This window comes from Macrobrachium nipponense, chromosome 8, assembly GCF_015104395.2.
Source record: "Macrobrachium nipponense isolate FS-2020 chromosome 8, ASM1510439v2, whole genome shotgun sequence".
Classification (NCBI taxonomy): Eukaryota; Metazoa; Arthropoda; class Malacostraca; order Decapoda; family Palaemonidae; genus Macrobrachium; species Macrobrachium nipponense.
The window spans coordinates 3610397-3625253 of record NC_087203.1 but is presented as its reverse complement, the minus strand read 5'-3'; the positions used below and the strand labels follow the sequence as shown (position 1 = coordinate 3625253).

The window sequence follows — 14857 nt, the reverse complement described above, 5'->3', positions numbered from 1 at the left end:
ACTTCTTGCTAAAGGCGTGACCACACCATTGCATCGTGTCTCTTAAATATTCAGAAGGCCATAAAGGAGGTGATGAGTGAAATTTTAAATCCCAGCTGGAAAAATTTGTGGCCAGAAGTGATCCATGTTTATAAGGGAGCCTCTCCTGATGAAGTCCATCACTCTGCAGGAAATAAAGCCGTGAAGCTGGGAAAACCATTGGGAGGAAATGACTTTTAAGATTTGACACCTGGTGCTGTTAATGACCTGATTGATGCCTTCTTACAACAGTTGATGGATGAAGACCTGACAGATATGATGAAGTCAGAAAGTGAGGAAGAGGAACTAGGGATTGAAGAAGAGAAAGTTGGCCTAACACTCGATCACCTTGCAACTATGTTCAGAATGGCCAAAGAACTTCAGCTAGTGGCTCAAGAATGGGGATGCAGGCTTATTCGGACCTTAATCTTGGCTGATTCGGACCATTTGCTAGGCTGATTCGGACCCATACTAATAATTTTATATAATAGCAATGGGTATTTCTATATAAGCATTCCGTAATGTTCGTCTCCGCAAATACAAAAGCCACCAGGAATTGGGACGTCAAATGTATTTCGCCATGTTTAGTACGAGCCTCTAGGGGTTAATTACAGTCATCCGAATAAATATTACTTAAAATTCGTGCTCAGGAGGTAAAACTGCATAGAAAAATTGGCCAATCATATGAAGGTCCGAATAAGCCTGGATAAAGGTCCAAATGAGCCAGTACATGGTCCGAATCAGCATGGTCCGAATCAGCCAAGGTCCGAATAAGCCTGTTCCCAAGAATGGGACCCCTAGATGCTTCATTGCAGTTCTCCAACACAGTTGAGGGTGGCATTTCGGTTTATAAAATCCTTCTTGCCCAGCAGAAAAAGCAGTTCCAGCAGCTCTTCCAACTATGTTCCTCACTTGGAAGAAGACACCAGTTACACCTACGCCTTTAGCGAAAACAGAAGTTACGGATGAGGCGAAAGATACTGCACCACCTGATAAAGCTCCTGATGAAGTGGCACCTTCAGAAGAGCTGTAATGCTCTTCTTGGCTGTGCAGTACGTATATTCATCTCATCGTCATCAGTAGTGCACAGCTAATTCATCATCATTTTCATCATTCAAGTTGTAATAACTCGCTGAATAGTACCCATATAGAATTTTATTTGTTAAAATTTTGTAGGTTTAAGAGTGTAGAAAATGTTTAAGAGCATAGGAAATATTTACAAGAGTGTGTGAAAGGTTTATAAGAGTGTGGGAAGGGTTGATAAAACCTTAAGTATATATAGAAAATATATTAAAATAAATATAAGATTGCTACTTCATGGAATATTGTCTATCACAGGGTGTTCTTCAACCTAACCCCTGCCATAGATGACTTGTAAAGCATGAAATTGGTTACTGATATATATGAATTGCATATTTGTTGCCTGAAAAAGTTTTTATTAACTTTCTTCTGTTAATTATTACTATAGTCACTGTGACAAGTTTACATTAGTAAGTAGATTGTCAATCAATCAAATGTAAGAAATGACCCATTGCGTGCTTTTTTCCGTTGCTTTTATAATATCAACTTTTCTCTAATTTGTATTCCAGACAGTGAAATTCAGAGGACTATAGAAGCCATTGTAAGCAAAAGCAAAGCAGTAATTGCCTTGGGCAAGTCATTTATGTACAGACAAATGGAAATGAAGATTGAAGATGCATACAGGTGAGATGCATTTGATGTTTAGTGGGTAATGCCATTGTATAGTCTTGCAATGTGCTCTTAATGAATTATTGAAAATTAGTGACAGCTACTCTGAATCTCTCCAGATTAATAGCTTCTACATCTTTCCATCTTTCCCACATTCTCCTTACTATGTTTCCATTTGACTGCTTAATTTTTTGTTACCCTTGACTGTCTTTTTGCCAAAGTGAGGAAGTTGTTTGTTTCAACAATAAAAGCACATATACGTCTGCCATCTCTCAGGTTTTGAGTGCAGAGGTATCAATCTGGGAGAACCCAAATGAGTTAACTTTGAAGACAACCTTCTTCTTAGCTTTAGTCTGACTTGGATGGTAAGTATGCTCAAACCTTACCATACCATGTATCACATATCACAAACTGTGTAAGTTTTGGCTTCTTTTACATGCCCATTTTGAGGCTAAGACTCAGACAATTTCTTCACCATCATCATCTAATTTTCTTATTGTCAGGGCCATAAGTTGTTGCCTGGATTGATTAATCAGATTGATTTATAGACTTTTGGCATACATGCCAAGCACTGGGGCAACTAAGGCCATTCAGCACTGAAACGGAAGTGGATAGTGAAAAATTTTGAAAGGTGTAACAGGATGAAAACCTCGCAGTTACACTGTGAATTGTTACGAGAAGGTGGATGGAAGAAAGAGAATACAATTGGGGAGTTGAGATACAGTAAAAGGAATGAAAGAGGGTTGCAGCTAGGGGTCGAAGGGAGGCTGCAAAGAACCTGAAGTACAGTAAGTCCTCGGGTTACGCCGGTCTCGACTTACGATGTTTCGTGGTTACGAACGCGCCCCATATATATAAAAAATAATATTTTGCGTCGTTCCGTCTTACGCGGTTTAGCGTCGTAAGCGACGTAAACAAACGCGAACTAGTTCCGGGCGCACGGCGGAAGAATACGCTTTGTGGGGGAGAGGACGGCGTCGCTTCGCTACGCTCATTCCTCGCCCATACGCCATTTTGGTTGTTTACACTGCCTCTCTCTCCCTTGTGTTGTATCGTTTTTGTAACTTTTTGCTCTTTGTTATGGCTCCCAAGCGCAAGGCGGACTCTTCTGATGGTAGTGCATCGAAGAAAAGAAAGGCCATCACCATGGAAATTAAAGTGGACATTATAAAGCGATCTGAGAAGGGAGAAACGCCAACAAACATTGGCCGCTCACTTGGCCTTAGCCGTTCGACCGTTGCTACCATTATCAAAGATAAAGAGCGCATCGTTGAACATGTGAAAGGATCTGCTCCTATGAAAGCGACAGTGATAACTAAGCAGCGTAGTGGTCTAATAATTGAAATGGAAAGGTTATTGGTGCTTTGGTTGGAAGACCAAAATCAACGGCGTATCCCAGTCAGCCTTATGGTGATTCAGGAGAAGGCGAAAAGATTGTTTGAAGCGTTGAAAAAAGAAAAGAGGGAGGGAAGTGAAAGTGAAGAGTTTGTGGCTAGTAGGGGTTGGTTTATGCGATTTAAGGCTCGGGCCAATTACCATAACCTTAAAGTGCAAGGTGAAGCTGCTAGTGGGGATGAGAAAGCAGCGAGTGAATTTCCTAAAGCGTTGTCTGAGATAATTAAGGAGGGGGGTTATTCTGCTCAGCAAGTGTTTAACGTAGACGAGACAGGTTTGTTTTGGAAACGTATGCCTAACCGCACTTACATCGCCAAGGAGAAGTCAGCACCCGGTCATAAAGCCAGCAAGGAGAGGCTAACTTTACTTCTTGGGGGTAATGCTGCTGGCGACTTCAAACTGAAGCCCTTGTTGGTGTATCAGGCTGAAAATCCAAGGGCACTCAAGGGCATTTGGAAGGGTCAACTACCAGTAATTTGGAAGTCCAACAAGAAGGCATGGGTGACACTTGCAGTGTTTGAGGACTGGTTCGTAAACCATTTTGTTCCAAGTGTGGAGCGGTATTGCGCCTCCAAGGGTATCCCCTTTAAGGTGTTGCTAGTGCTGGACAATGCCCCTGGACACCCTGCCCAGCTGGGAGACTTCAACCCTAATGTCAAGGTGGTTTACCTTCCACCTAATACCACGGCCCTTTTACAGCCTATGGACCAAGGAGTGATTGCTTCGTTCAAGGCCTACTACCTACGAAGGACAATTGCTATGGCTTTACAGGCAACTGAAACCAAGAAGGACTTGACTCTGAAGGACTTTTGGAAATCCTACAACATCCTTGATGCTGTAAAGAACATTGCTAATTCCTGGGAGGAGGTTAAGCAAACAAACATGAATGGTGTCTGGAAGAAAATTTGTCCTCAATTTGTGAATGATTTCCATGGGTTTGAGGACACAGTTCAGCTAGTTGTCAAGAACGTTGTTGCCCTGAATAAGGAAATCAATTTGGAGATGGAGGTTGATGATGTTACAGAGCTGCTGGAGTCTCATGGCGAGGAGTTATCTGCTGAGGACCTGATACAACTGGAGAAGCAGATGATAGAGGAAGAAGAAGAAGCACCCACCCCAGAGCCTAAGGCTTTCACAAGGCAGGACTTGACAAGAGGTTTTGCAGAGTTGCAGCAAGCGTTGTCAACTTTTGAGGCTCAGGATCCCAACTTGGACAGGTTCACTAGGGTTTCCAGAGGCGTCATGGATTTGAGGCAGTGTTACAAGGAGATCTGGATGAAAAGAGGTCACTCTCTGTTTTCAGACTAACCTGGAGCAGTATTTTAAGAAGGTAGAGAGGCCTGCAGGAGATCCTGTACCCTCTACCTCAGCTGCCTCTGCTAATCCAGACTCGCCTGCCCCACAATCTCCAGCACCTTCTGAATGTTCTGCTAACCCAGACTCACCTGCCCCAGTATCTCCAGCACCTTCTGTAGGTTCTGCCTCACCTAAAGACTCACCTGCCCCAACATCTCCAGTAGTATGTTCTGCCTCACCTCAAGAATCACCTGCCTCAGCATCTCCAGTAGTATGTTCTGCCTCACCTCAAGAATCACCTGCCTCAGCATCTTCTGGAGGTTCTTTTTCTCTTCACTAACCTCCCCCAGTCTCTCCAGCACCGCAGCTTCCTCTCCAGTGTGCAAGCCAATCAAATTAATAAAGGTAAGGAATTGTTCTCTCGTTGTTATTGATAGGTATTTACATTAAATCATGTGGTATTTTTCAATGTTCCGACTTACGCTGAAAATCGTGTTACGACGCATCTTAAGAACGGATCAACGTCGTAACTCGAGGACCCCCTGTAATGCCTACATTGCACTGCATGAGGTGCACTCACGGCGCCTTTTTAGAAAAGGGGTTCACAAGTATTTTTATCATTAGGTATATTTATAAATTTAAAACTTTCCAGAAACACCATCTATGTTTAGCTGAAGAGAGTTCCTAATTGTCTGCCTCCTCTTGAGTTCCAAGAATCCAGGCTGAAGGTCAGTGGTCATCAGGTTAAGGCTATAACTTCTGATGCAATTGAAGTTACCACTGATGTGAATGCTAATTTGAATATAACTAAGTGAAAGTTCTCTTCAATATATGTTTACTTTTACTTGAAAGATGTAACTCATAAATGTATAAATCTGTATTCTGTTGGACCTGTGGTAGTAGCAGGTCAAGTCTTGCCTTGACCGGGAAGACCAGGGGTTATCAAGATTCATCATCCTCTTCATTCTTATTGATAAGAAATTGAACTTTGAGAAGTATATGTGTAATATTGCATCCTCTGTTTCTCAAAAAGTTGGTATTAATAAACATTACCTTAATATATTCTATCTAGTCCTAAATCCCCAAAACCACACCAAAATTTACCACATTGGCAACCGTTACCTCCTATTCTGTCTGCCAGTTGGCAACAATGCCATTTAACAGTTACAAAACCTTCCCTTGAAAATCAGTTGTTAACGAGCGCCCATGTTGTTTACATCAAGGCCGCTCGTCATAAATTTCTGAAACCTTTTCTGTCGTTAAAGCTCTCATTATTTGTTAATGTGGCTTTATGTTATTTACCAGTTACGAAATCCACGAAATTAGTGAATTGACTTTTATTTCTTCATTGTGGATTAAATTTTATTTTGACGTACTTTTGCGCGACCCGGAATTTACTCTGTGACCTGTTCAATGGCTAGCCAAGATGGTTCGGCTCTTCCTTTTGCTAACAACATCCGGAATTGCCCGGTTTGTGGGACAAGGATGATTAGCATGGAGTATGAACCCCATGACATTTGTAACTTGTTGTGGACAGGTTTGTGACTTAACTTCTCGTTGCAATGTATGTAAGTCTTGGTCTGGCGTAGAAATGACGGCATATGTTAAGCATCAAAGAATCTTGCAGCATAAAATATTGTCTAAGGAGAAAAAGAAATTATTAGTTAAACTTCTATCTAATGATTTTCTTTACTTGTGTGCTCATGCTTGTAGTTCTTCGGTTTTGGTATCATGTGATTCCGATTCCAAATTATAATTGATGTTTTGACAATGGAAAGTAGTTAAAAAAGAAATTTTATACATTACAGCTTAGTTTAGATAGAGACATTTCAGCCAAGTTTAACAAGATGTCAGAAGATTTTGAGGTAGCTTTTACTAGGATGTCTAACAATCTTTTAGATTCATTTTCAACTCCTCATCAGGTACTTGCTGATGGCACCCTGGGTAACGGTGCAACAGATACCCTGGCTTGTGAACCCCGTCGTGGCAAAGGCCTAGGGGGGGGATCTGGTCCGGGCAGCGTTCTTCGTCGACAACACCACAGCAGTCTTGTATCTAAGAAATCAGAGAGGTACGCAGTCGGCCCTTCTCACTCAAGAAGCCCGATTAATCCTGTGTTGGACAGAAGACAGGAGGATTACATTGGTCCTTCACTTTATCCTGGGTCTTCACAACGTTTTGCCACTCCATTAAATTTTCGGCGCCAGATATTCTGTGACCGACGCTCTATTGCAGTACTGGGAGGGCTTTCAAGCATATTATTTTCCTCCGTTCACTCTGGTGAGGGCAGTCTTCAACAAAGTGAGACCGACCAAGTGTCTGGATCTCACCCTGATTGCCCCCTTCTGGCTGCAGAAGGAGTGGTTTCCCGACCTATTGGAAGCACTAGTGGAGCCTCCCTTTCATCTGCCAGAGAGACCAGATCTTCTCAAACAACCTCATTTTCATCGGTTCCATCAGAGGTTCCACATGCTTCATCTTCATGCCTGGAGACTGTCAGGAGATTCTCCAAGCAGGAAGGGTTTTCCTTCAGAGTGGCTTGACAGTTGGCTCTTGCCAGACAGCAATCAACTAGAGTAATGTATCAAGCAAAATGGTCGGTTTTCAGACGTTGGTGTAGGTCTCAGGGGCATTCTATTTCCAGACCTTCCTTACCGAAGTTTTTTAGTTCATTTACATGATGGGCCTGTCATCTTTGTGCATTAAGGGTTACAGGTCGATGCTCTCATATGTTTTTAAGGCGAGGCACCCTGAAATGTCTTTTTATGTCATTATAGATTTAATTCAATCTATTTCCCTATCTTGACCCAGTCCGCGGTTGTCTCCTCCGACACGGGACATTAATAAAGGGATTTTGACGAAGGAAAAATCTTTTTCTGGGTGATTGGCTCGTGTCGCCCTATGAAAGTATCCTTAATATCATTCTTTCTAGGTAAAATTAGCCTAAAATTACCAGAGAAAAACAAAATTAAGAAAATGTCAGTAAAACTGACTCGCTCACTCTTAAAAAGAAGTGTCGGTATGATATAGGGGCGAGTGTGGAACACTACCACGAGCCAAACACCAATTAGAACTTCCTATCAGAATCCCCCCAAGAGAGAGCTGATACCAACGGGCGATGCAGCCTCTACTACTACTACTAGAGGACGCCACGGACAGCAGCGCCCCTAGCGGACATCCTTAATTAAAACAGGTAAATACATCTTGTCCTGCAAGGGGGGGAAAACAAACCAAAAAAGGGGGGGAAAAAGGGGGGTTTCATAGGGCGACACGAGCCAATCACCCAGAAATAGATTTTTCCTTCGTCAAAATCCCTTTTCTGGGCTCAGCTCGTGTCGGCCTATGAAAGAGTACCAGAGAAACAGACAAGATGGGAAAAAAAAAAAAAAAGGGAAGGGAACAATGAAAAAGAGTTTAAAATGATGGATATAATATAAGTAAATCAATTACAGCATACAAATTAAGCACTTAAACTAACTTATTATAAACAGAAAATAATAAAATGTTAGTAATCTTAAAGTACTTAAATGGTAATTACAGTAAATTACAGAGATGCATGTAAAATAAGGAAAAAATTGGGATTTACTTAACAAAATTACAAAATATATACACTCATGTGTCCTACCCTAGCATAAAAATAAGGGTAGGTACACTGAAATCCATCATCAATACAAATATTCCAAAATATATACAAACACATTGTGACTGAAGTTCATCATAAATACAAAATGGTGAATATATACAAACATATTGTGTCCTACCCTAGCATAAAAATAAGGGTAGGTACACTGAAGTACATTATCAGTACAAATGTGGATGTCCCTAGCAAAAAAATAAGGGACAATCCACTATATGATACAACGGCTAAGGCTATGATGTTTGAGTAGCCTGACGATAGGGTGAGGCATGTTGGCTGATGTAGGTAGAAAGGAGACCTGGATCTATACTACAACTACTAAACAGTATCAGGGGAAACTATGTTTCCCGCTGCTACTGCTGAAAACTTTAAAGATTCCAAGGACTTTAAATAATGCCGTTTAAAGACTGTCGGGGATTTCCATCCAGTATACTTTCTAAGATCCTCAAAGTTCATATGTTGGAAATAATTAATTGAGGTGGCTACTCCCCTGATATCATGTGCTTTTGGGAATGACTCAGGGTTGGCTTGTTTAATGAAGTAAAGGATTTGCTGTCTAATGCCTTTAACTGATAAAGTACCACCTTTTTCTCTCATGAAGAGAGCACCTGAGGATCTAGAAGAAGTACGAGATAGAAAGGCTCTAAGAGTTGATACTGGGCAGAGAGAAGGATCCTGTGGAAGTGGGATAACCTTCCAAGGAGCCCACCTTGCAAGAGGATCTTCATTTTTGGCTAAAAAGCTACGATCCGGAGCAAGTAGAACTTCTCCTGATGGGAGGAATTCCACATGACCCGCATCTCTGGATAGAGCCGACAGTTCTGAAATTCTAGCTCCTGAGGCTAGGCTTAATAAGAATAATGTCTTCCTCAGGAGCATTATGAATGTACAAGATGAGTTGTCAGTATCTGAAGCTAGTTTGAGGACATCATTTAAGAACCATGAAACTGTAGTAGGCCTCTGGGAAGGTCTAAGTCTAGCACAGGCTTTAGGGATAGATGTGAAATAAGATTCAGTCAAATCTATCTGAAAACCTACTTGAAAGATTTTCTTCAAAGCCGATTTATGAGTGGTAATCGTGCTAGCTGCTAAACCTTTTTCAAATAAGGATCTGAAAAAGGATATAGCCAAATTAACTGTCATGGTTGTAGTGTTCGATTCTCTCAAGAAAGATGCTAATTTTTTAACAGCTGAGTCATATTGTCTAATGGTTGACTCTCTCTTATCTGATTCTAGGAAGAGAATATTCTGTGGATCAATGTCAGCATCTTTATTAGCCGCAAACTTCATGAAGTCCATAAAGTTAGGGTCTGGAGAGTTCCTGAGGAAGCGAACACAGTCCTCATTTGTACTGATTGTGATAGTTTGGGATTGGGGATCCGTTGAGGTCGGAGACCCAATTCCAAAGAAGAGGATACCAGTTGCTCTTGGGCCAGTCCGGTGCAATCAGAGCTACTATCCCTTTGAAAGACCTTAGTTTGTCTAGGACTTTCAAGAGAAGATTCACTGGAGGAAAAACATAAATTCTCCTCCACTGATTCCATTCCAACGACAGGGCGTCCGTGGCATAAGCCAGAGGGTCCAGGTTGGGGGCCACATAGCAAGGGAGCTTGTGGTTCGCTTGTGAGGCGAAGAGATCCACTTGGAGACCTGGGACTCTCCGGCTTACCCACTGGAATGACCCGACGTCCAGAGACCACTCTGATTCCAGAGGAACTGACCGGGACAGGGCGTCTGCTATCACATTTCTTACTCCTGCCAGGTGAGTGGCAGACAGATGCCATTTGTGTTTGTTTGCTAATGCAAAGATGGCTATCATGACATGGTTCACATGTTTGGATTTGGACCCTCCTCTGTTGATGCAATGAACTACCACTGCACTGTCCAAAACTAGCCTTAGATGAGACTTCTTCGGGGGAAGCAGTCTCTTCAGAGTAAGAAATACTGCCATTGCTTCCAACACGTTTATGTGGAGCTGGCGAAATTGAACTGACCAAGTCCCCTGAACCTGTTTGAACTGAGAGTATCCCCCCCACCCGGACAGGGATGCATCCGTGTGAATGGTTAGCACTGGGAGGGGATATTGAAGGGGTACTTTCTTGGCTAAGTTCTTTACTTTTGACCAAGGCCGTAGTTGGTTGCGGAGGATCTGTGGAATTACTGACAACTTGTCTCGATATTTGGAGTTTGCTTTTGACCGCCAAATTCGATTTATATCTTTCAGCCTTGCTTTCAGAAGGATATCTGTTACCGAAGCAAACTGAAGAGACCCTAGGATTCTCTCCTGGTTTCTTCTTGATGTTTGTTTGCATTTGAGGAATTGCCTGACAGATTTTGCTATTTCCTTCCGTTTGACCACTGGAATTGATAGATTGTGGGAAGACAAATCTCATTGGATTCCTAGCCACTGAAAACGAGATTCCGGAGTAAGTCTGGATTTCGTTTTGTTTATCTGGAACCCCACCCCAGTGTTCCAGAAAGTGAACTACCTTTTTGGTAGCTTTGAGACATTCCTCGACTGTTGGTGCCCAGATCAACCAATCGTCGAGGTATGCCGCTACCATGATTCCCTGAGCTCTCAATTGTTGTACAACCACTTCTGCTATCTTTGTGAATACCCTGGGGCTACATTCAGACCGAAGGGCATCACTTTGAATGAGAATGTCTGATTTCCTAGCCTGAATCCTAGGAATGGGCGGAAGTGCCTGGCTATAGGGATATGATAGTATGCGTCTGTAAGATCGATGGAGCATGTGACGGCTCCACGCGGAAGTAAGGTCCTTACTTGCGAGAGGGTAAGCATCTTGAACTTGTCGCAGCGAATGAAAGAGTTTAGCTTTGACAAGTCTAAGATTACCCTTCTTTTTGTTGAGCCTTTCTTTGGCACGCTGAATAAGCGACCTTGAAATTTTAGATGTTTGACTCTCGCAATAGCTCCTTTCTGAAGGAGTTCTTCCGCGTAATCTATCAATTCCTTTGACGGTATCTGATGAAATGATTTGATTGGAGGAGGATCTTTGATCCAACTCCAGCCTAATCCTTTGGACACTATGCTCTGTGCCCAATTGCTGAACCCCCACCTGTGGCGGAAGAGGAACAGCCTCCCTCCTACCTGGGGAGCCTCATTGCTGATGGGCGGGTTGGCCACCACGCCCTCCTCTGAACTGTCTACTCCTCGTGCCCCTTCCTGCGCCACGCTGACGAAAGTAACCTCTCGCCCTACCTCTCGGTTGAGAGTAGCCTTGAGCCTCATAAGCAGGGTTGAAGGCCGGCGAGATAGCGTAGGAAGTGGATGGTTGAGATTGCTGGGGCACCAGGAGGAAAGGTTGGTTTTGCTTAGAGGTGGAAGGTTGTCCCTGTTGGGTAACTGGGACTGCCTGCACAAATTGCTGCTGTTGCTGGAGTTTTTTTATATGGCTGGAACTCTTACCAGCCTTCTTTGGTTTCTTGCCAGCAGTGGGAACGGATTCCTGTTTCCTCTTTGAGGAAATACCCCACCTAGCTCTAAGGCTCTGGTTGAGTCTAGCAGCTTCGTGGTGTACCTCGTTCACCGCGGACTCTGGGAAGAGATCCGCTCCCCACATGCTTGCAGCCAAGAGTCTATTAGGCTCATGCCTGATGGTGCACTCTTGTAAGACATGCTTCCGGCAGTTCCTCCTAGCCTGGAAGAAGTCAAAAGCGTCCGTTAGAACCGTCTGAAACTGAGATTTCGCCAGAATCTTGAACAGCGGTTCCGTAGCGTAAGAAAGGGCAGCCATTTCTGTGATGATGAGGGAATTGAGGGACCTGCCAAACCTAGTTCGCGCATCGAACTCTGCCTGGATTAGGGAATCCGGCAGCCTAGGAAGTTTCTCACCGAACTGGTCCATGGCGCAGTCCGGCTTGAGTTTACCCAGCGTGAACGTAGCTGGCAAGTTTTCCCACAATTCTCCGAAGGCCGGGAAGAGCGGAGAAGTAGACTCCGCCTCCCTCAACTGTGGAATGGGCTCATCCTTGAGGACTGCCTGAAGGGACTTCTCCACTAATTTCGTGGCGAACGGAAGAGAAACCTCCTCTTCCGTCGCGAAAATAGTGAAGGGACTCTTGTAGGCCTGGAGTTTAGTGTTAGTACACTCCCAGTCCTCAAGGCAGTGAACCCATTCCCGCTGGGCGTGATCTCTACTGTAAAGAACTGACTCCTTAGAGATTTTGTCTTCTCTCGTCAGAGCCGTTGGCGTCAGCCTAGCATACCCGATGAAAGGCTGCGTCAGACCCGGAGGGTAGAACTCGAAGTCCTCAATCCTTCGAGTTCCACACTCCGAGATAGAAATCATTCCGTCCTTGAATGGAGCGTAGGCAGCTACTCTCCATGGGTTCTCCATAGAGAAAGCTGGCAAGGAGTCATAAGGCGGGAGTTGAAGAATCCCCGTGCTAGATGCTGGGGAGACTGGGGGAGGAGCCTGAGCTAGCCCAGCTACTCGGTCCTCATTCTCTCTCATTCTATTAGAGAGATCCTGGATTGACTGTCCAGATTGAGACAGACTGTTTGATAATTGCGCAAACATCTGCTCGAACCGCGTTCCCAGTGCGGAGATTTGGGAGCCTACTAGCACGCCCACCTGTTCCATCACCCCTGCTGAGAAAGTAGAGGGATCGAAGGTGCTGGTGCTTGCTACCCCTACCGGCATAGCCGGAGCGGAAGCAGTGGAGGCGGGAGAAGGCAGTGACTCGGTGGGAGCGCGAGCCTTCTCCTTCGAAGCCTTGCTTCTGGAGCTTTTTGATTGAGAAGAGCTCGGCTTTGCCTTCACCGCATCGGCATAGGAAGTCGACGACTTCCTAGCCGAAGAAGACGAAGACGACTTCCTAGAAGTCGACTTAGATAAAGTCTTCGGTTCTCTCTTTCCCTTCTCCTTAGGAGGTACAGAGAGAGCGGGAGAGCGAATAGGGATCTCAGATCCCGCAAAGCCTTGGAATGAAGCGGAAGAAGAGGGGACAGGAGAAGAACCAGGAGCGCCCAAGGAAAGACCTTGGGCGCCCGACATACCTACCTCAACCAACAAATCCTCCCCACCTACCGCCATGGGCTCAAGGTTAAGGTCCAGGGCAGCGACGTCCGGGACCGACTCCTGGGAGGCTACGACCCCAAATGATTGCTGGAGGTCTTGCTGGATGGAGGCTATCAGCGGGGCAGCGGACAAGGGGTCGACGTAACCCGTCGACTTGCCCGCGGGGAAGATCTGGACGGCCAGCTTCCTGTCCAAAATGTAGGGCTGGCCCTTGGCGGCGTTCTTCCCGAAGCCGCCCACCCACGCTTTCAGGGTGGCGAGGGCGACTTCCCTCACACCGCTAGCCTGAAAGAAAGGTGAGATTAGCTGCCAATTGTGGAATGGGGTTAACAAACTTACGACTAGAAGTTGTTAGTAAAATCATAAGTAAGCCTATAATGGACTTACCCCATCTCCCAGCTGACCGACTAGGTCGTAGCAGATGGCGCAGGCTTCAGGGTGCCAGACAATCGTCTCGTTGAACGACGTGGCACAAGGGGCGTGAGACCTGCATTCATCATGTCCACAGGGGTCGTACAGCGTCGCGTTACAGGCTGGGACCTGGCAGTTGGTAGCCTGTAAGTGAAAAAGTACATGAGTACCAAGTAAACACTTACAGCCTAACATATGCTCCGCTGGTGCCGGAGCGATAAAGTTAGATAAAACCAGAGCCCCGCCAAAATACGTGTGGTAACCAGGTTGGTATATAGGCTATGGCTCCGCCGATGGCGGAAGCACAAAAAGCAACCAACTAGGAGTGGTGGTAATGGAAACCACGACGGAAAATGGCGGGGATGGTTGATAAAATAATAATAATAACACACAATTCATTGTAAAATACTGTATAATTAGGGTATATCCTTAAAATAACAATAATAAAACAACTTCTCTCCGCCCGTCTACTAGAAGAGTGCGTAGGTAAGGGGTAAGCTCCCTTCCGGTAGCGGGGGAGAGATATATAAGGATATAGTAGGCAAGCAACCGACCACTCGTAGTACCCACCCTGCCCGCTAGCGGAGCCAGTAACCTATAACCAAAGGTGCCCCGGCTGCGACGGAAGGCTCCTTTCGTATCGTAAGGGAGGTGGCTGAGCAACTGGGGAGGGGGGGAGGAAGGTCTCGGCGAAACACGGCGGGAGCGAGAAAAGGGGGGGGAGGGATGGCCTACTCCTCCCCGCCTCACCAACTACCCGCATGGAGACCCGGTACCTCATAGTGGTCGCCCTATACCCCCCCGCTGGGAGGAACCCCTGGTCACCTCCGAAAGGGTGAGAGAAGGCGATGAGGTTGTCATAACAACCAAGGGGTCCCCCAGCTCCTCCCTATATCAGAAAGGGAGGGAAGGGGCAGGGTAAGGTGCTATGGAACACGTGACCGCCAAGTGGCCTAGGCCGCGAGCAACACAACCGTGGTAGGGCCACGTGAACCAAGCTGTACCAATACATGGAACAAGCACCTAGGCTAGCCTAACACCCTAAATAAATAAATAAATATACATCGAAAGGTGGAAGAGACACTTTTAGTAAAAGAGAAAGAAGCCCAGGAGGAGGCAGACTGTTCCAAGAAACAGAAGCCTACTCGGAGCAGCGATAGCCGATATGTAGAGCAAGAGCCGGGATGCTGGGCCGGAAAAATAATAATAGCCCTAAATACCAAGCTAAGAGAATGGTAGGAGGGCTGAACTAGCTAAAACTCGATGTAAAACAATGAATGTGATAAAGTAAGCCCATAAGTATAAGAAGTCCCAGTATGGAGGACCGGGAATTCTTACGAGGCGGCATGGCCGCCACGAGACAACC

At 45.1% G+C, this 14857-nt stretch overlaps 1 protein-coding gene across 2 annotated transcripts in view; it reads left to right on the top strand.

The window, feature by feature from the left end:
• The window catches only part of LOC135222587 (enoyl-CoA hydratase domain-containing protein 3, mitochondrial-like), a 184799-nt gene that overhangs the window by 165802 nt on the left and 4140 nt on the right, over positions 1 to 14857 (top strand). For both annotated transcript variants that reach the window (XM_064260661.1, XM_064260660.1), the window contains exon 6: positions 1608 to 1722. In XM_064260661.1, the coding sequence (XP_064116731.1) occupies positions 1608 to 1722 (115 nt within the window). The remainder of the gene's footprint in view (positions 1 to 1607; positions 1723 to 14857) is intronic.